Here is a 13,474-nt window from a genome sequence, read left to right on the forward strand (position 1 = left end):
TACCTGGACGACCAGGACTCTGGGGAGGGGGTGGCCAGCGAGACCCAGCAGCAGCCCTTGCTCACCAGCATAACTTAAGTAGGGTGTCCCATTCAGGCCAAATCACTAGTCCCGTGGGTTGGGTGTGAAGACAGCAAGGAGGAGGAGCTGGGGTTGCTGGGGGAGGGGTGCATGGGAAGGAGGGTTATAGGGATAGGAGCCATGGAAGGAGCAGGGATGGGGGCCTATGGGAGAAGCCAACAGCCAGCAAGGGAGGCTGGGGGGCCCTGAGAGGAGTGTTTGGGGAGGCTCCCATAGGGGACCCAAAGACAAGCAGGAGAAACCTCTGACCAGAACTGCCTCCTTCCCAGTGCCATGTGGAGGCAACCTCACGGAGCGCAGGGGCACCATCTTGTCCCCTGGCTTCCCAGAGCCCTACCTCAACAGCCTCAACTGTGTGTGGAAGATCATGGTCCCTGAAGGCGCTGGTATCCAGGTAGGGGCTAGGGGAGGCCTCAGTCCAGCAGGTGGCCTGGAGGAGACATTTCAGCCCTGCCCCTGCCCCTCGGGCCAGATGTGGGGGTGAGGTCCACAAGCAGAAAAACACACCAGCTCGAGGCCCAGAAGCTTCAGGGGGTCTGGAGAGAGAGAGCCGGGTACCTCAGGAAAGAGAAGGGGTGGCACCAGTTTGGGCCATTGGGGAAGGCCGGAAGAGGAAATGGGCCTGGACTGAAAGAAATACAGAGATTGGGGAAGATTCATAGAAGATGTTTTTCTGATGGTTTGAAGGGTTCTTTTATCAAGATGATGGGGGATGGAAGAGGGGACATTGCAGGAGAGGGGAAGGAGAAAACAGATGAGGCATGGAGAAGCCCCAGGCACACACCTTGGTGTCACACCTGGAGCCCAAGCTATAGGAGCAGAATGGGGGCTAAACTGGTCCCCAGTGGTAAGAGTCAAGTGGAGAAGGCCTCAGAACTGGTTATGGCAGCAAGGCCACCAGAGAGGCAGCCAGCAGGGACTCAAGGTGGGCAGGTCTGGCCAGGAGTGGGTTCCTGGACCATCACTGCATGATGTCTGATGTCATCCATACAGGGAAGTGGGGAACCCAAGGAACGTGTGAGAGATGAGGACAGGGCCATTCAGACTGAAGTAGTCCCACTTCCTGAAATTCCCTTTCCCCATTCTCTGCCTGACAAAGTACCCCACTGTCTTACAACCCTTCGTTTTACATCTGTTTCCCCCACTGGGCAAGTGAGGTCCTGGGGGAGGGGGATGGGTAGAGAGAGCATCTCACTTTTATTGGAAGGACCTAGCACAATGTCAGCCCCAGAGTGGGTGCTCAGTACTGGAATTAACTACATGAATGGAGAAGAGGGGAGGGAGGGACAGACAGACGGACACAGGCTGCCTAACCAACAGTTCAATTCCTCTGCCTTCCCAGATTCAAGTCATCAGTTTTGTCACAGAGCAGAACTGGGACTCTCTGGAGGTGTTTGATGGTGCGGACAACACCGTAACCATGCTGGGGAGCTTCTCAGGTGAGGTGGGGCTTCCAGGGACCTCAACTCGGAGGACAGTGGTAGACTTCATCATCATTATCATCATCATCATCACCATCATTATTATTACTGACGTAGTTCACATGCTGTAAAATCCACCATTCTAAAGTGTATAATTTACAGACGTTAACTAGACTCATTTTGGTGATCATGTTGCAATATATACAAATATTGAATCATTATGTCACACATCCAAAACTAATATAATGTTATATGTCAATTATAGCTCAATAATAAAACAATAATAATAATGCTACAGTGAAAAAAGAGTGTACAATTCAGTGACTTTTAGTATATTCACAAGATTCTAAAACTATCACTGCTATCCAATCCCAGAACATTTGCATTACCCCAAAAAGAAACCAGGTACTCATTTGTATGCACTCCCCATTGCTTCCCCTCCCCCATCCCTTGGCAACCACAACTTGGCACCCTGCTTGCCATCTTTATAGATTTGCTTGTTCTGGAAACTTCATATAAATATAATCCTACAATATGTGGCCTACTGGGTCTGGCTTCTTTCACTCAGCATCATTTTTCAAGGCTCACCATGTTGTAACATGCACCAGCACTTCGCCATGTGGATAGACCAGATTTCACTTACCCATCCGTCAGTTGATGGACATTTGGTTGTTTCCACTTGTTGGTTCATTATGAATAATGCTACTATAAACATTCATAGAGAAATTTCTGTGGGATGTGATTTCAATTCTCTTGGGTATATACCTCGCAGCGGAATTTCTGGGTCATATGATAACTCTATATTTAAATTTTTTGAGGAACTGACAAACTGTTTTCCAAAGTGGCTACACTGTTTTCCATTCCAATGGCAGACTTTTCACTGAGTGTGGTGTTGCTTTTGCCCAATGGCCAGGGCAATCATCTGGGTCCTTCAGGCTCCAGAATTCCATGTTGCCAAGATATAAAAAGGAGTCATGTGCACCATATATACAGTCTACACTGCCTGGATTGCCCAGAGAATTACACCTGTGAGAGTTTTTTGAAGATGGCTGGGAAGGGGACCAAACTCTTGGGCTGCCTGTGGAACTCTCCCTCCTTCTGGCATATGGCTCTGCCACTGCTCATTTTGCAGAAAGTTTGAGGACTCCTGTCTCTCAGCCACTGAAGAAGACCCAGCACTCTGTGGGGGGTAGGGGGGTGCTAATTTGTCATGTAACAAGTATGATAACTGGGGACATTTGAGGGTCTTAGGAGAAGAATATCAGCAGGTAGCGAAAGCAAGAGAAATGGGAAGGAGCTCGGGGGCTGGGGGAGGCTAAGTGTGAACGGTCTCTGTGTCCTTGCCCTAGGAACAACCGTGCCTGCCCTTCTGAACAGCACCTCCAACCAGCTCTACCTTCATTTCTACTCAGATATCAGCGTGTCAGCAGCCGGCTTCCACTTGGAGTACAAAAGTGAGGATCCAAAGTCTCAGCTGTGTACAGGGCTCGGGGTGGGAACTGACAGGTACCAAGGACCCACAATGAGCAGGGAGCATACTGGGGCTGTATATTCTCCATCCCACGTAAACCTTACCACAGACCTAGATGAAGATGCTAAAGCTCAGAGAAAGTCTGAAACTCCTCAAGACTGCACAACCAGTAAGTGGCGGAGCCAGGATTCTCACCCCAGTGTCTGTTACTCAGACACCTATACACTTCCCCTGTGTCCCCACAGGGATCAGAAGGAAGCCCTGTCGTTGACTTAGGTCCAGTATAGAATCTGGGATGTACGAAAATGCAGGTGCCATCCTCTGCTCCTGAAACCTGTCCTCTCCAAACCCGGGTTCTGTGATGCAGCCATCTTTGAAGTTCTTGTCCTCATGAGAAACTTCACTCCTCTTGCACCAGATTTCTCCTTCCCCTCTCGGAACCTTCCATCTTGGCTTCCAGTGTCCTGAAGTGGTCACAACAAAAAACTCTTAGAAGAAAAAGGCTTGTGGACGTGCACAGTGGGGCAACAAAGACAGAGGTTGCTGGGGAGACTGTTTTCATCTTGGGACAGCCTGCCATTCTCCTTCCCCTCTGGGTAGAGGAAAGAATAGGTAGACAGAGGCATCTATTATACATTCATCCAGCAAATAGTTATTGAGTGTTTACAATGTGCCAGGTGCTGTGCTGGGGTTTCCTAGGACTGGGTAAGATCAGTAAGTCCCCTCCGAGTCCATTAAAGAGAGGCAGACACATGGACAGAGAAGCGCATTACAAGATTCCAGGTGCTCTCATGGAAGTCCCCAGATGGTAGGGCAGTAGTTCAAAGGAGAGCATGGTCACTCCTCCCTGGGGCAGGTGGAGAGGTTGATGTCATGAAGAAACACTGAGTGTCCCCAATGTGGCAAGCCCTGTGCTTGATACCCACAGAACAAAGATGAGTAAGACATCATTCCTGCCCTCACACACACAAAGTCCAGGGAGATAGAGGAACAAGGGAGCAATAATTTTAGTGCAGCCTAATACACTAAGGAAGTACAGAAGAGGAGAGCTAAACCTGGTCAAGTGAGACCTTACAGAAGGGGTTTGGATTGCGAAGTAAGAAATACGGGAAGGTAGAGTTGGCTTGACCATCTTGGTCAGCGTGGGCCTTTGCAGATGGGAGCCCCATTTGGTGCTAGAGGCCTGATAAGGTCAGCATTGGATGTTATGCAGATGCTCAGCTGGTCTCCAAACAAATGAGCTTTATCCAGATGGTTGGGAGAGGGTTGGTTGGATCCTGGGATGCTCGTGGCCTGAAAGAACAGAAGTGTGTACCTGGCAGGAAAGACCTGGGAGGACAGCTTGAAGCAAAGACCCTGATGGGCAGAGGATAGGACAGAGACCTCTGATGCCCCCCCACTCCTCCGCCCGCAGACCTCAAAGGCTTCACTCTCCTGGAGGAGTCAAGTATGCCGGGTTTCTTGAATGTTTCCAATTTTTCTTTTTACTCTTTTGCTCTGTTCTATCCAATTTTGTTTTCTTATCCACTGTTTTCACTGGAGTCCTTAAACGTTCCCTCGAATCTTTTCTTTTCTTTCCTCTTCCAAAGATACACTTCCTTCCTAAATCTCTTTTCATTCTGCTGCCTCATTCCCAGAAAAAAATTTACCTCTCCTCAATTTGTTGTTGTTGTTGTTGTTGTTGTTGTTGTTCAAGGGAACTGGTAGTTTTCTTTGTAGCTGATGTTTATCAAGCACTGTCCTCTCATGGCAGGAAGGGCTGAGGGAAAACAGAAGCGACTGAAACTCCGAGGAGCCAAAACCATTTTTGTTTTGTGAACCTACTGTTCTCTTAATATTTGATAATCTACAAAGAGGGTGCAGAGGGGAAGAATTAACTGTAGAAGCAAATGGTTTTGAAGGGTACTGAAAAGTCGTAGCTGCCACTATGACTCACTTAATGTTGATTTAATTGAAATAGAAATGGAACAATATGCTTTTGAAAGCAATTGATTGCATATGATAAAAAAAAAATTCTTCCATTGTTGCATGCATGGCTTAAATAAAGTCAAGCTGTGCACTGTAGGAGAAATGAGAATGGACTTTCCTCTGTCTCTTTCTTTCTCTCTTGGATTTCACGTTCCTCCCCATTCCATTTTTTTCTCCTACCACATTCTTTTGCTCCTGCTTTCCCTCTCTTTCTCTCTGCCCCTTCTTATTCTATCACTGCCCAGGGGTTAAGTAGGTTTCAGGTTACTAAGCTGTGGTCACCCCACTAAATACCAAGTTGAGTAGCTTTGTGTTTTACTTAGAGTGCCGGGAGGAGTGGGGAGAAAAAGACAAGATGACAGCCAAGATGTAGTACTTCAAATTCAGCTTGTTGGTTGTTTTAATCCTGTCCTTGGGCTCTCTTGCCCCCCTGCTGAGATCTGTGGACGGACATAGACCCAAACAGCTTTCATTTCCAAGAATCCCATGCACTTCTTAAAAGCACCTGCAGGGGGCGCCTGCGTGGCTCAGTTGGTTACGTGTCTGACTCGATTTCGGTTCAGATCTTAATCTCAGGGACTTGAGATCAAACCCTGCCCCGGGCTCCGCACTGAGTGTGGAGCCTGTTTAAGATTCTCACTCCCTCTGCCCCTCCCTGCCCCCACTTGCAAGTGCGCTCTCTCTCTCTCTCTCTCTCTAAAATAAATAAATAAATAAATAAGGCACATGTAGGACAGGAATTGCCTGGGACAAAGGAACTTTCTAGAGTTAGCAATGTTCTGTGGTTTTGACAGGGGTTTGAGTTATACAGGTGCAGGCATTTGTCAAAACTCAGCAAATGTCCACGTAAGATGTATGCATTTTGTTATATGTGAATTTTCCTCCGAAGAAAAAAAGCACATGTAGTCATCTGATGCACACGTCAGCTGTCAGCTCTGCATGTGGAATGAGGGCTCCTCAGCCGTACACCAGGAGATGGGGCTGGTGGTGGTGGTCTACGCTGGCCGGCCCTTTCCATTCCTCTTCTGCCCACGCCTGGCTCTATGCAGGCACCGCATACGTGTGGCTTCCCCAGGGAGCTGGGACCTACCAGGAGGGCTATCAGAAGGTATCCACCAGGAACGGACCAGGAGGGCTGAGGCTGCCCCCTCCCAAACTCTGAGCTGTACAGGTGCCTAGGATCAGACCCAACCATAGTCCGTTCGCTCTTGTCCCTGGAAAACGGCACCACCGGTCCCATGCATCCATACACAGGGACTTCTTTAGCACATCTTATTTCATCTTAGTTAGTTAGTGCATCTTAAGTGCCCGCACCTGCAGTGGGGCCCCTGTGGGGTGCATCCCACCAGTCAGGAGATACTCCACTCCCACTTGCTGCGAGTTTCCACCAAGAGGCAATTCAAAGCTGGATGAAGATGATTTCAGGAGGGGAGGTGGGGAGAGCAGGGCTCAGTCGCCTGTGAGCTCATGTGGCCTGTAAGTTTGGCCTCCAGAGTTAGACTGGGCTTGGTCTGAATCCCAGCTCTGTGGCTTGCTAAGGGCATGTCTCTGCCTCCTGGCCCACATCCTCACCTGTGAAACAGGATGTGAAGACCTTCAAGGGGCTGAGACGATGCGTGGGACACATATGCCCCAGCCCTGCTCGTGGGAAGTCTCAGTCAGTGGGCGGGCAGCGAGGAGGAAGACCACAAGGAGGAAGATTAGGATGGATGTCCTATCGAAGACAGTGTACAATGCTGGGTATAGAATAAGGGTCAAATCAATGCAGATGAACTTGGAAACTCAAGAAAGGAGAATGAAGGAGTGTTTGAGAGCCCTTAGAGGGGATCTTGGAAAGGGATCAGGCCAAGTCCTAGAATGTCCAGTGAGAGGGTGAGATTCTGAATAACACTGGGCGGAGACCCACTTTGAATTGCTGAGTAAGGCTGTCCATGATTCAAGGAGAGAGATTCAGAAATGTCAACTGCCTCTGAACGCAGGATGGTCCTAGGGCTGGGAAGGACAGGGAGGCTGTGAGGGGTCCGGCAGGGAGCAAGGACCAGAGTTGACAGTGGGGGGCTAAGCATGAGGAACACGCAGTATTACTCCCAGAAAGGAACTGGCCTCACCTTAAAAACACAACAGGAGAAATAAGGCAGCAGAGAGTCTCACCCACTGGCAAATTTTTTTCTGGACAGCCTGTCCCAGAGAGTGGGACTCTCAGCCTCCTGAGTGACACTGAGGGGCCTCTCTCTGATAACTGCTCTCCTTCCTCCTTGCCTTTCTTTCCCGTCTCCCAACTTCGTTGCCCCCAGGAATTGTCTTCTTAAGGCAAGGAAAATGGAGGGAAGTTGGGGGTCTGGGAGTGGTGCAGGAGAAGCCGGATGGAGAGGTCTGGGGTTTGTAGCCAGGGCTGGGCATCTCCCTAGCTCCAGAGTCCTTCCGCTGAGCCCCGGGGGGGCAGCCACATGGCCCGAGTGATGCACACCCACCCCAGGGAGCGTCGGTCTGTTGAGCCTCGATGCTGTATAAATGTTCTGACTTTCTCTGTGCGCTTGTAGGGCAAGAGAATTAGGAAGCACTGGCCTCGAGGTGGAGGGCAGAGAAAGCACAGATTGGAGCCCCTTCTCCTTCCCGCTGCCAGCAGCACCCTCTGCCTACTGGTGCACTGACCTGCTGGGCTTTTCCCTCCTCCTTTCTCTTTGTCTCTGTCTCGTCTAGCCGTGGGCCTGAGCAGCTGTCCAGAACCCGCCGTGCCCAGTAACGGGGTGAAGACTGGCGAGCGCTACCTGGTGAATGACGTGGTCTCTTTCCAGTGCGAGCCAGGATACGCCCTCCAGGTACCTCCCTTCGACATGCCGGGCAAGAAACAGGTGTCCCCTGAGATGGGCTTGGCCAGCCTCGAGCCAGCCGAGCCGCAGTCACTAAAGAACAGGGAGAAGCCCTTCAGGTCCCCCAGGGACCACTGTCAAGCTTTGCTGACTTCGGCGATTTAGCACCAGCCAGCCTCAGAATGTGTTCCTGCAAAGTTTCGGTTTGATTAGACTTCAGGGAAATTTAATCTTCCTTTGAAGGCCATGAGGGAATCTAGTAATTAAAGGAGTCTCACAAGGAACCTTTAGTAATGAGAATTCCTTAGTAATGGCTGTTAATAAGCATCCTTCCCCAAAGTCTCTCTCCCTCTGCCTCATCCCACCCCGCAGAGGGCTCGTGGATCTTTGTGTATCTTGTTGCTCAACACAAGGTCCCTGAACAAGCCCCCTGCTCTGGGTTGTACATGCAATTGGGCCCCCGGGGGCACTGAGCCCACCCCTGTTCCTGATCCCTCCAGGGCCACGCGCACATCTCCTGCATGCCCGGAACCGTGCGCCGCTGGAACTACCCTCCGCCGCTCTGTATTGGTAAGAGAGCCCTGACCTTCTCAGTCCATTCATACCACTCCTGCCAGAGACTGGGGCTCAGTGACATCTCACGGGGATCGAGTTCAAATCAAAGGACAGTTTGGCATCCCGGGTCTGTCCGAAGGGAGTCCCTGTAGGCTGGCGCTCTGCTCTCACACAAGCTCGACATGACTTCTGCAGACCTTCGCCACGGAGTGAGGGATCACAGGGGGCTTGGCCGTTTGAAAACATTATGATGACCATCCTGAGCGCAGATAATTGACCAAAGCCCAGGTGGAACCTCTGGGCAATTGAGGCCTTCCCCTGTGACTTTTCATGGGACAGACGGGTAAAATCCACCACTAGAGAAATGGTGCGGGGGTGGGGGGGCGCTACAGGTGAAACAAGGGCTTAGCTCGGTTGGGTTGGGGGAGGGGGACGCAACATTTATCGAGCATCTACTATACGCAAGTCACGGCGCTACCTGTTTGCTCACAGCAGCGCTTCAGGGGAGGTATCATTGCCCTCATGTTTGCAAATGGGAAAACTAAGGCTTTTTAAGATTAAAAAGTGATTGGCACCATCAGGGACAGAAACCTACGTTTCTCTGATGCCTCACCAACTGTAAAGTGCAAATCAAGGCTGACCTTGGGTTAAGAAGCGAAGTGAGTGGAGGGAGCATCCCTTGGGCATAGAGGCATTTCCCTTCTGGGATCTCACCAGGGACTAGGGTTTGGTCGCCTGCCCCGCGGTCAGGAATGTGGCTGGGCAGGCCAAGGCACTCCCCTCATTCCCACTCCATATTACAAAGTTCCTGTCGGGGAAACCACTCATGTTAGGAGCAGCTACTGCTGATAGAGTGCCTGTCACCTGGTCACTGTGTGCATCGGCCCCTGTTCTAAGTGACACGCAGGACTTCCTGCTGTAACGTAAGGACCATCCCGTGACATAGGTGCTGTAGTCGGCTCCATTTTATAGGTGAGGAAAACTGAGGTTTGGAGGGGTTTAGATTCACCCAAAGTCACACAGGAAGTGAAAGCGTTGGAATAGTGATCCCAGCAGTCAGTTCCAGAGCTCCCCCCCAACTCTGAACCCAGGCACGGTTCTGTTTGTCGCCCTCTCCCCAAAGGCCTTCACTTGGACCCTGCAGATCCCGCCCCTCGTCTCTTTCTCTGGCTTCCATAACCAGCTAATCCCTTGTAGCTCACACGATTGTTTCCTGAAAGCTGTGAAAGAAAAGAATTGATGTCCACTGACCAGGCTGTATTCACGCTCCAGGCCTGCATCTTAGGTGACTCTGCAGTCACCTCAGTTGGAGTGCCAGATGCCCCAGCCCCTCATGGTTGGCTCCCCATGGAATGCTAATCACAGTCACTTTGGCTGAGGTTGGGCCCCGGTAGGACTCATCTGCTGACCACACAACCCTATGGATGTATATTTGCAAAGAGCCCGGTGTGGTGCCTGGCACAGAGTGGGGACTCAGTGCATGCCAGTCTCCTCCTTTCATCCTTTCTCTTCAGTCTTGGAAGAGTTGATTGGATGGTGATAGAGGGAGATTTGAGGCATAGCATAAGAAACAGTCACACTCCTCTTGGAGCAGACCACTTCTGCTGCATGACCTCGCTAAGGGAACTGACCTGCAAAGGGCATGCTCAAGGTCAAGAGTCATAACTCGGGTTTGTGGCCGGCTGGGCAGTACCAGGATGCTGAGCAGCCCTTCCTGAACTTACATCCGTGCTCAGTTTTGCCCATGTGTGCAGTCGTTTAGGGGAGATGAACAGTTGGTTCCTTTGGATTCTCAAAGGGGTTAATGACTTGGGAAGGGATCAGAAACTGCCGCTCTAAGGGAGCATCCAAATGCTGCCATGGCCCCATGCTCTCCTCCATGCTGTCCTAACCCTCTGTGTGGTCTCATTGTCACAGCACAGTGTGGGGGTGCAGTGGAAGAGATGGAGGGGGTGATCCTGAGCCCCGGCTTCCCTGGCAACTACCCCAGCAACATGGACTGCTCCTGGAAGATAGCGCTGCCCGTGGGCTTTGGTAAGTCTGCACGCCCAGGCCCCGGATGACCCTTCAGCCTGACCTTGACGGAAGCAGGTCCGTCTCTACTTCCTCATCTGTTGACCTCTCAAACAATTGTGAAGATCAGTTAAGAAAGCTAGGAATGAATGCTTTGGTAACATAAAATATAGGGAAAATAATCTTAGGGATTGCCATTATTATTATCTGAGTAGTAAGCTAAAATTCAGGATTGTGGAATGAGAAATTACTCGGGGGGTTGAAAAAGAAAAAAAAAAGTCTTTTACAGAGACTGGACCTCAAGTTGTGCTTTTAACTTCAGTATCCAATTTCTCATCCTAATTAAATGATATAGCCAAGGTCAATATGATATAGAGTTTGCATTCTTTATACACACATTCTGGCTGGTCTTAAAGAGTGGGAGATTTTTTTTGTGGAGATGGAGTATGCCAGGCACGGGGGTTGGCGGGGTGTGGAGGACATCGGTCTGGGCACAAAATTTAATTGCTGATGATTCATTCCTGACGGGGAATATAATTTAACCCCAACATCTCTGTTGAAGAGATAAAAGATTTGTGGTGACATGGACCTGATGGATCATCTTGCCTGAGTCACTGCCCTACTCCCAGGGACAGGATGTCCTGAGGGGATCGCTCCTGCACAAGCCTGTGATTCCCAATCTGTGACCTCAGGAATGAAAGCCACCTCTTTTTATTCTGTACTGTTCAGCCTAGACTGGGTCTTCTGATGGGAGAAGGGGCTTTCAGGAGAAAGGGATCCAACTGGCCTGCTTTAAATCTGTTCTGAGGGGAGGAGAGAGGTTGGTGACCCTTCAAAGGATGGAGTCGTATACTTAGTACCATCTTCTGGAGGAACCTGGGGACAGATGATCAGAGTACAAAATGAGGAGGGCTTTGGCAGCCTTGGGAAACTCCAGATTTTAGAGATTGAGGGAAGGGGAGCTCTGCATCCAGGTATGGGCCACAAGAATCTCAGATGATAGAGAGATGGAGGGAGAACAACATCCAAAGGAAAACAGACGTTTAAGTGGAAGGTACATCACTGTTCTTGTAAGTCCTGATGTTCAGTCACCAGAGCTCTCTAACTCTAAGGCCTGGGTGCTTATTCAGCCTTTGGAGAATAAGCCCCCTGCAGGGTGCAATCACAGAAGAAAGATCTTGCTTTCAAGTGAATGTTGGACTCCAGTGAGGACCCGAATAGGGCACCTGGTTTCAGTGTGTAAAGAACCTCTGCATTTAAAAGCTGTTACCACTAGATGGCAGTGGTCATACCCAGTTCTTTCCACACCCGTTCAATTCAAAAATCTGGAATCCTGAAAAAGCTCCTTTGATGAACATGCTGCCCACAGTGTTGGGATGATGCAGACGACATGTCCCAAAGTGCTCACTGCAAAACTGTCGGCAATTTGGAAACAATCTGCATGTTCATTAATAGGGTAGTGAATAGTATGGTTGGGTAATTCATAAAATAAAATTGTAGACCTTGAAAAGCACAATATTGAATAAAACTATTTATAAAACTATATGTGCGGTATAACAACGTGCATGTAAACGTTTAAGGCGTATAAATCAGACACATATTTAAGAATCTAAAACCATGAACTGGAAAATATCTTCCCGATCCATAAGTGACGTCACCCTCGAATGGGAGAGAGCAGGAGATACGAAGGGTCTTCAACGTTATAAGTCAAATCTTTATTTTTTAATAACTTTAAATTATTAAATAAAAAATTATTTAAATAATTAGATGCAAAAAAAAAATCGTACATATGTCCCCATTCTGTGCAAATTAGAAACCACAGGTGAGAAATTTTTAAAGATTAAAATCCATCTGTAACCCCACCATGCAGAGATAATCACTAACAGCTTAGTCCTCACCATTCGAATGTAACCCCCGTGAAGACAAGGACCTGGGAGATCTTTTCATCCTTGTGCAGTGCCTAGCACAGCCCTGATGCATGGCAAATGCTCAGTAAATATTATTAGTAAATCAGTGAATATTCTTCTAGTTTTTTAGTACCAAAATTAGAATTACATGGTACATACCACTTTGAAATCAGATTTTCACAATTAACATAATGGACATTTTTTTATGCACAGTAAATACATTTCTTCAATATCATTTTTAATCTAATTTTGAGAAATCTCACCAGTAAACAAATATCAATCTTCCCACCTCCATTCTGCAGAGTATATCAATATGTAAGTTAAGGGCTTAATCAGATCTGTTTAACCTGTTGGGTTGTTAGGAGATCTTGATTAATCCAGTAGGATCCCAAAGTATAAACTTCACTGACAATGTATTTTTCTAATTTCTGAATTATCATGAGTGTTCTAGAAGATACCAGTATTGAAGTTCATGTCTTTCGATTGGGTATAGTTATTTTTAAGTGGTGGTATTTTTAAGTAAAAAGTTTATTTTAGCAAAGCTATCTTTGTACTGATAGTAGGCCTAGGAGCTACAAATCAAATGTTAGCCCTGAGCTTTGTTTTCAGTAAAATAAAATGGACTCGAGATGGAGCTCTGGAATGATCGATGCCCTTCATTTTGAGTGAATAATATATTTTTAAGTTCAATCCTCCTAAGACAACTGGACTGGATCGTGTCTCCCCGAATTGTGTTCTGGGAATCTCGGTTGAGTGGGAAGCCAGTAGCAGGGACACGTGAGGTCTGGCAGGAAAAGCGTCCATGGGGCCACACGTTTGAAGCAGGACTCTATTGCTTTGGGCACTGTCTGCCTCTGTCTTGCTCCCAGGAGCTCACATCCAGTTCCTGAACTTCTCCACCGAGCCCAACCATGACTTCATAGAAATCCGCAATGGCCCCTACGAGACCAGCCGCATGATGGGCAGATTCAGTGGCAGTGAGCTTCCGGGCTCCCTGCTCTCCACGTCCCACGAGACCACTGTGTATTTCCACAGCGACCACTCCCAGAACCGGCCAGGATTCAAACTGGAGTACCAGGGTAAGGACCAGGATTCCCCTTTGGCTCCTGCACATCCCCTTCTCTTACGTACAACCACCATCTTCCCAGCCTTCCACGTAGGGGAAGAGAGAACACTGGGAGGGCTCTGAGGGGTGGGGGGCAGGCCTATCGATGCAGGCTCCCCTTTGGTGGCATGTCTCTCTGGCCC

The 13,474-nt window shown here is 48.9% G+C and overlaps 1 protein-coding gene across 2 annotated transcripts in view; it reads left to right on the plus strand.

Annotated features, from left to right (window-relative positions):
- CSMD2 (CUB and Sushi multiple domains 2) overlaps positions 1-13,474 on the plus strand; it is a 584,478-nt gene that overhangs the window by 476,507 nt on the left and 94,497 nt on the right. For both annotated transcript variants that reach the window (XM_036065279.2, XM_036065276.2), the window contains 7 exons: positions 351-475; positions 1,424-1,520; positions 2,852-2,956; positions 7,642-7,760; positions 8,252-8,321; positions 10,224-10,340; positions 13,096-13,305. In XM_036065279.2, coding sequence (XP_035921172.2) covers positions 351-475; positions 1,424-1,520; positions 2,852-2,956; positions 7,642-7,760; positions 8,252-8,321; positions 10,224-10,340; positions 13,096-13,305 — 843 coding nt within the window. The remainder of the gene's footprint in view (positions 1-350; positions 476-1,423; positions 1,521-2,851; positions 2,957-7,641; positions 7,761-8,251; positions 8,322-10,223; positions 10,341-13,095; positions 13,306-13,474) is intronic.

The sequence above is a fragment of the Halichoerus grypus genome, chromosome 5 (assembly GCF_964656455.1).
Source record: "Halichoerus grypus chromosome 5, mHalGry1.hap1.1, whole genome shotgun sequence".
NCBI classification, from domain to species: domain Eukaryota; kingdom Metazoa; phylum Chordata; class Mammalia; order Carnivora; family Phocidae; genus Halichoerus; species Halichoerus grypus.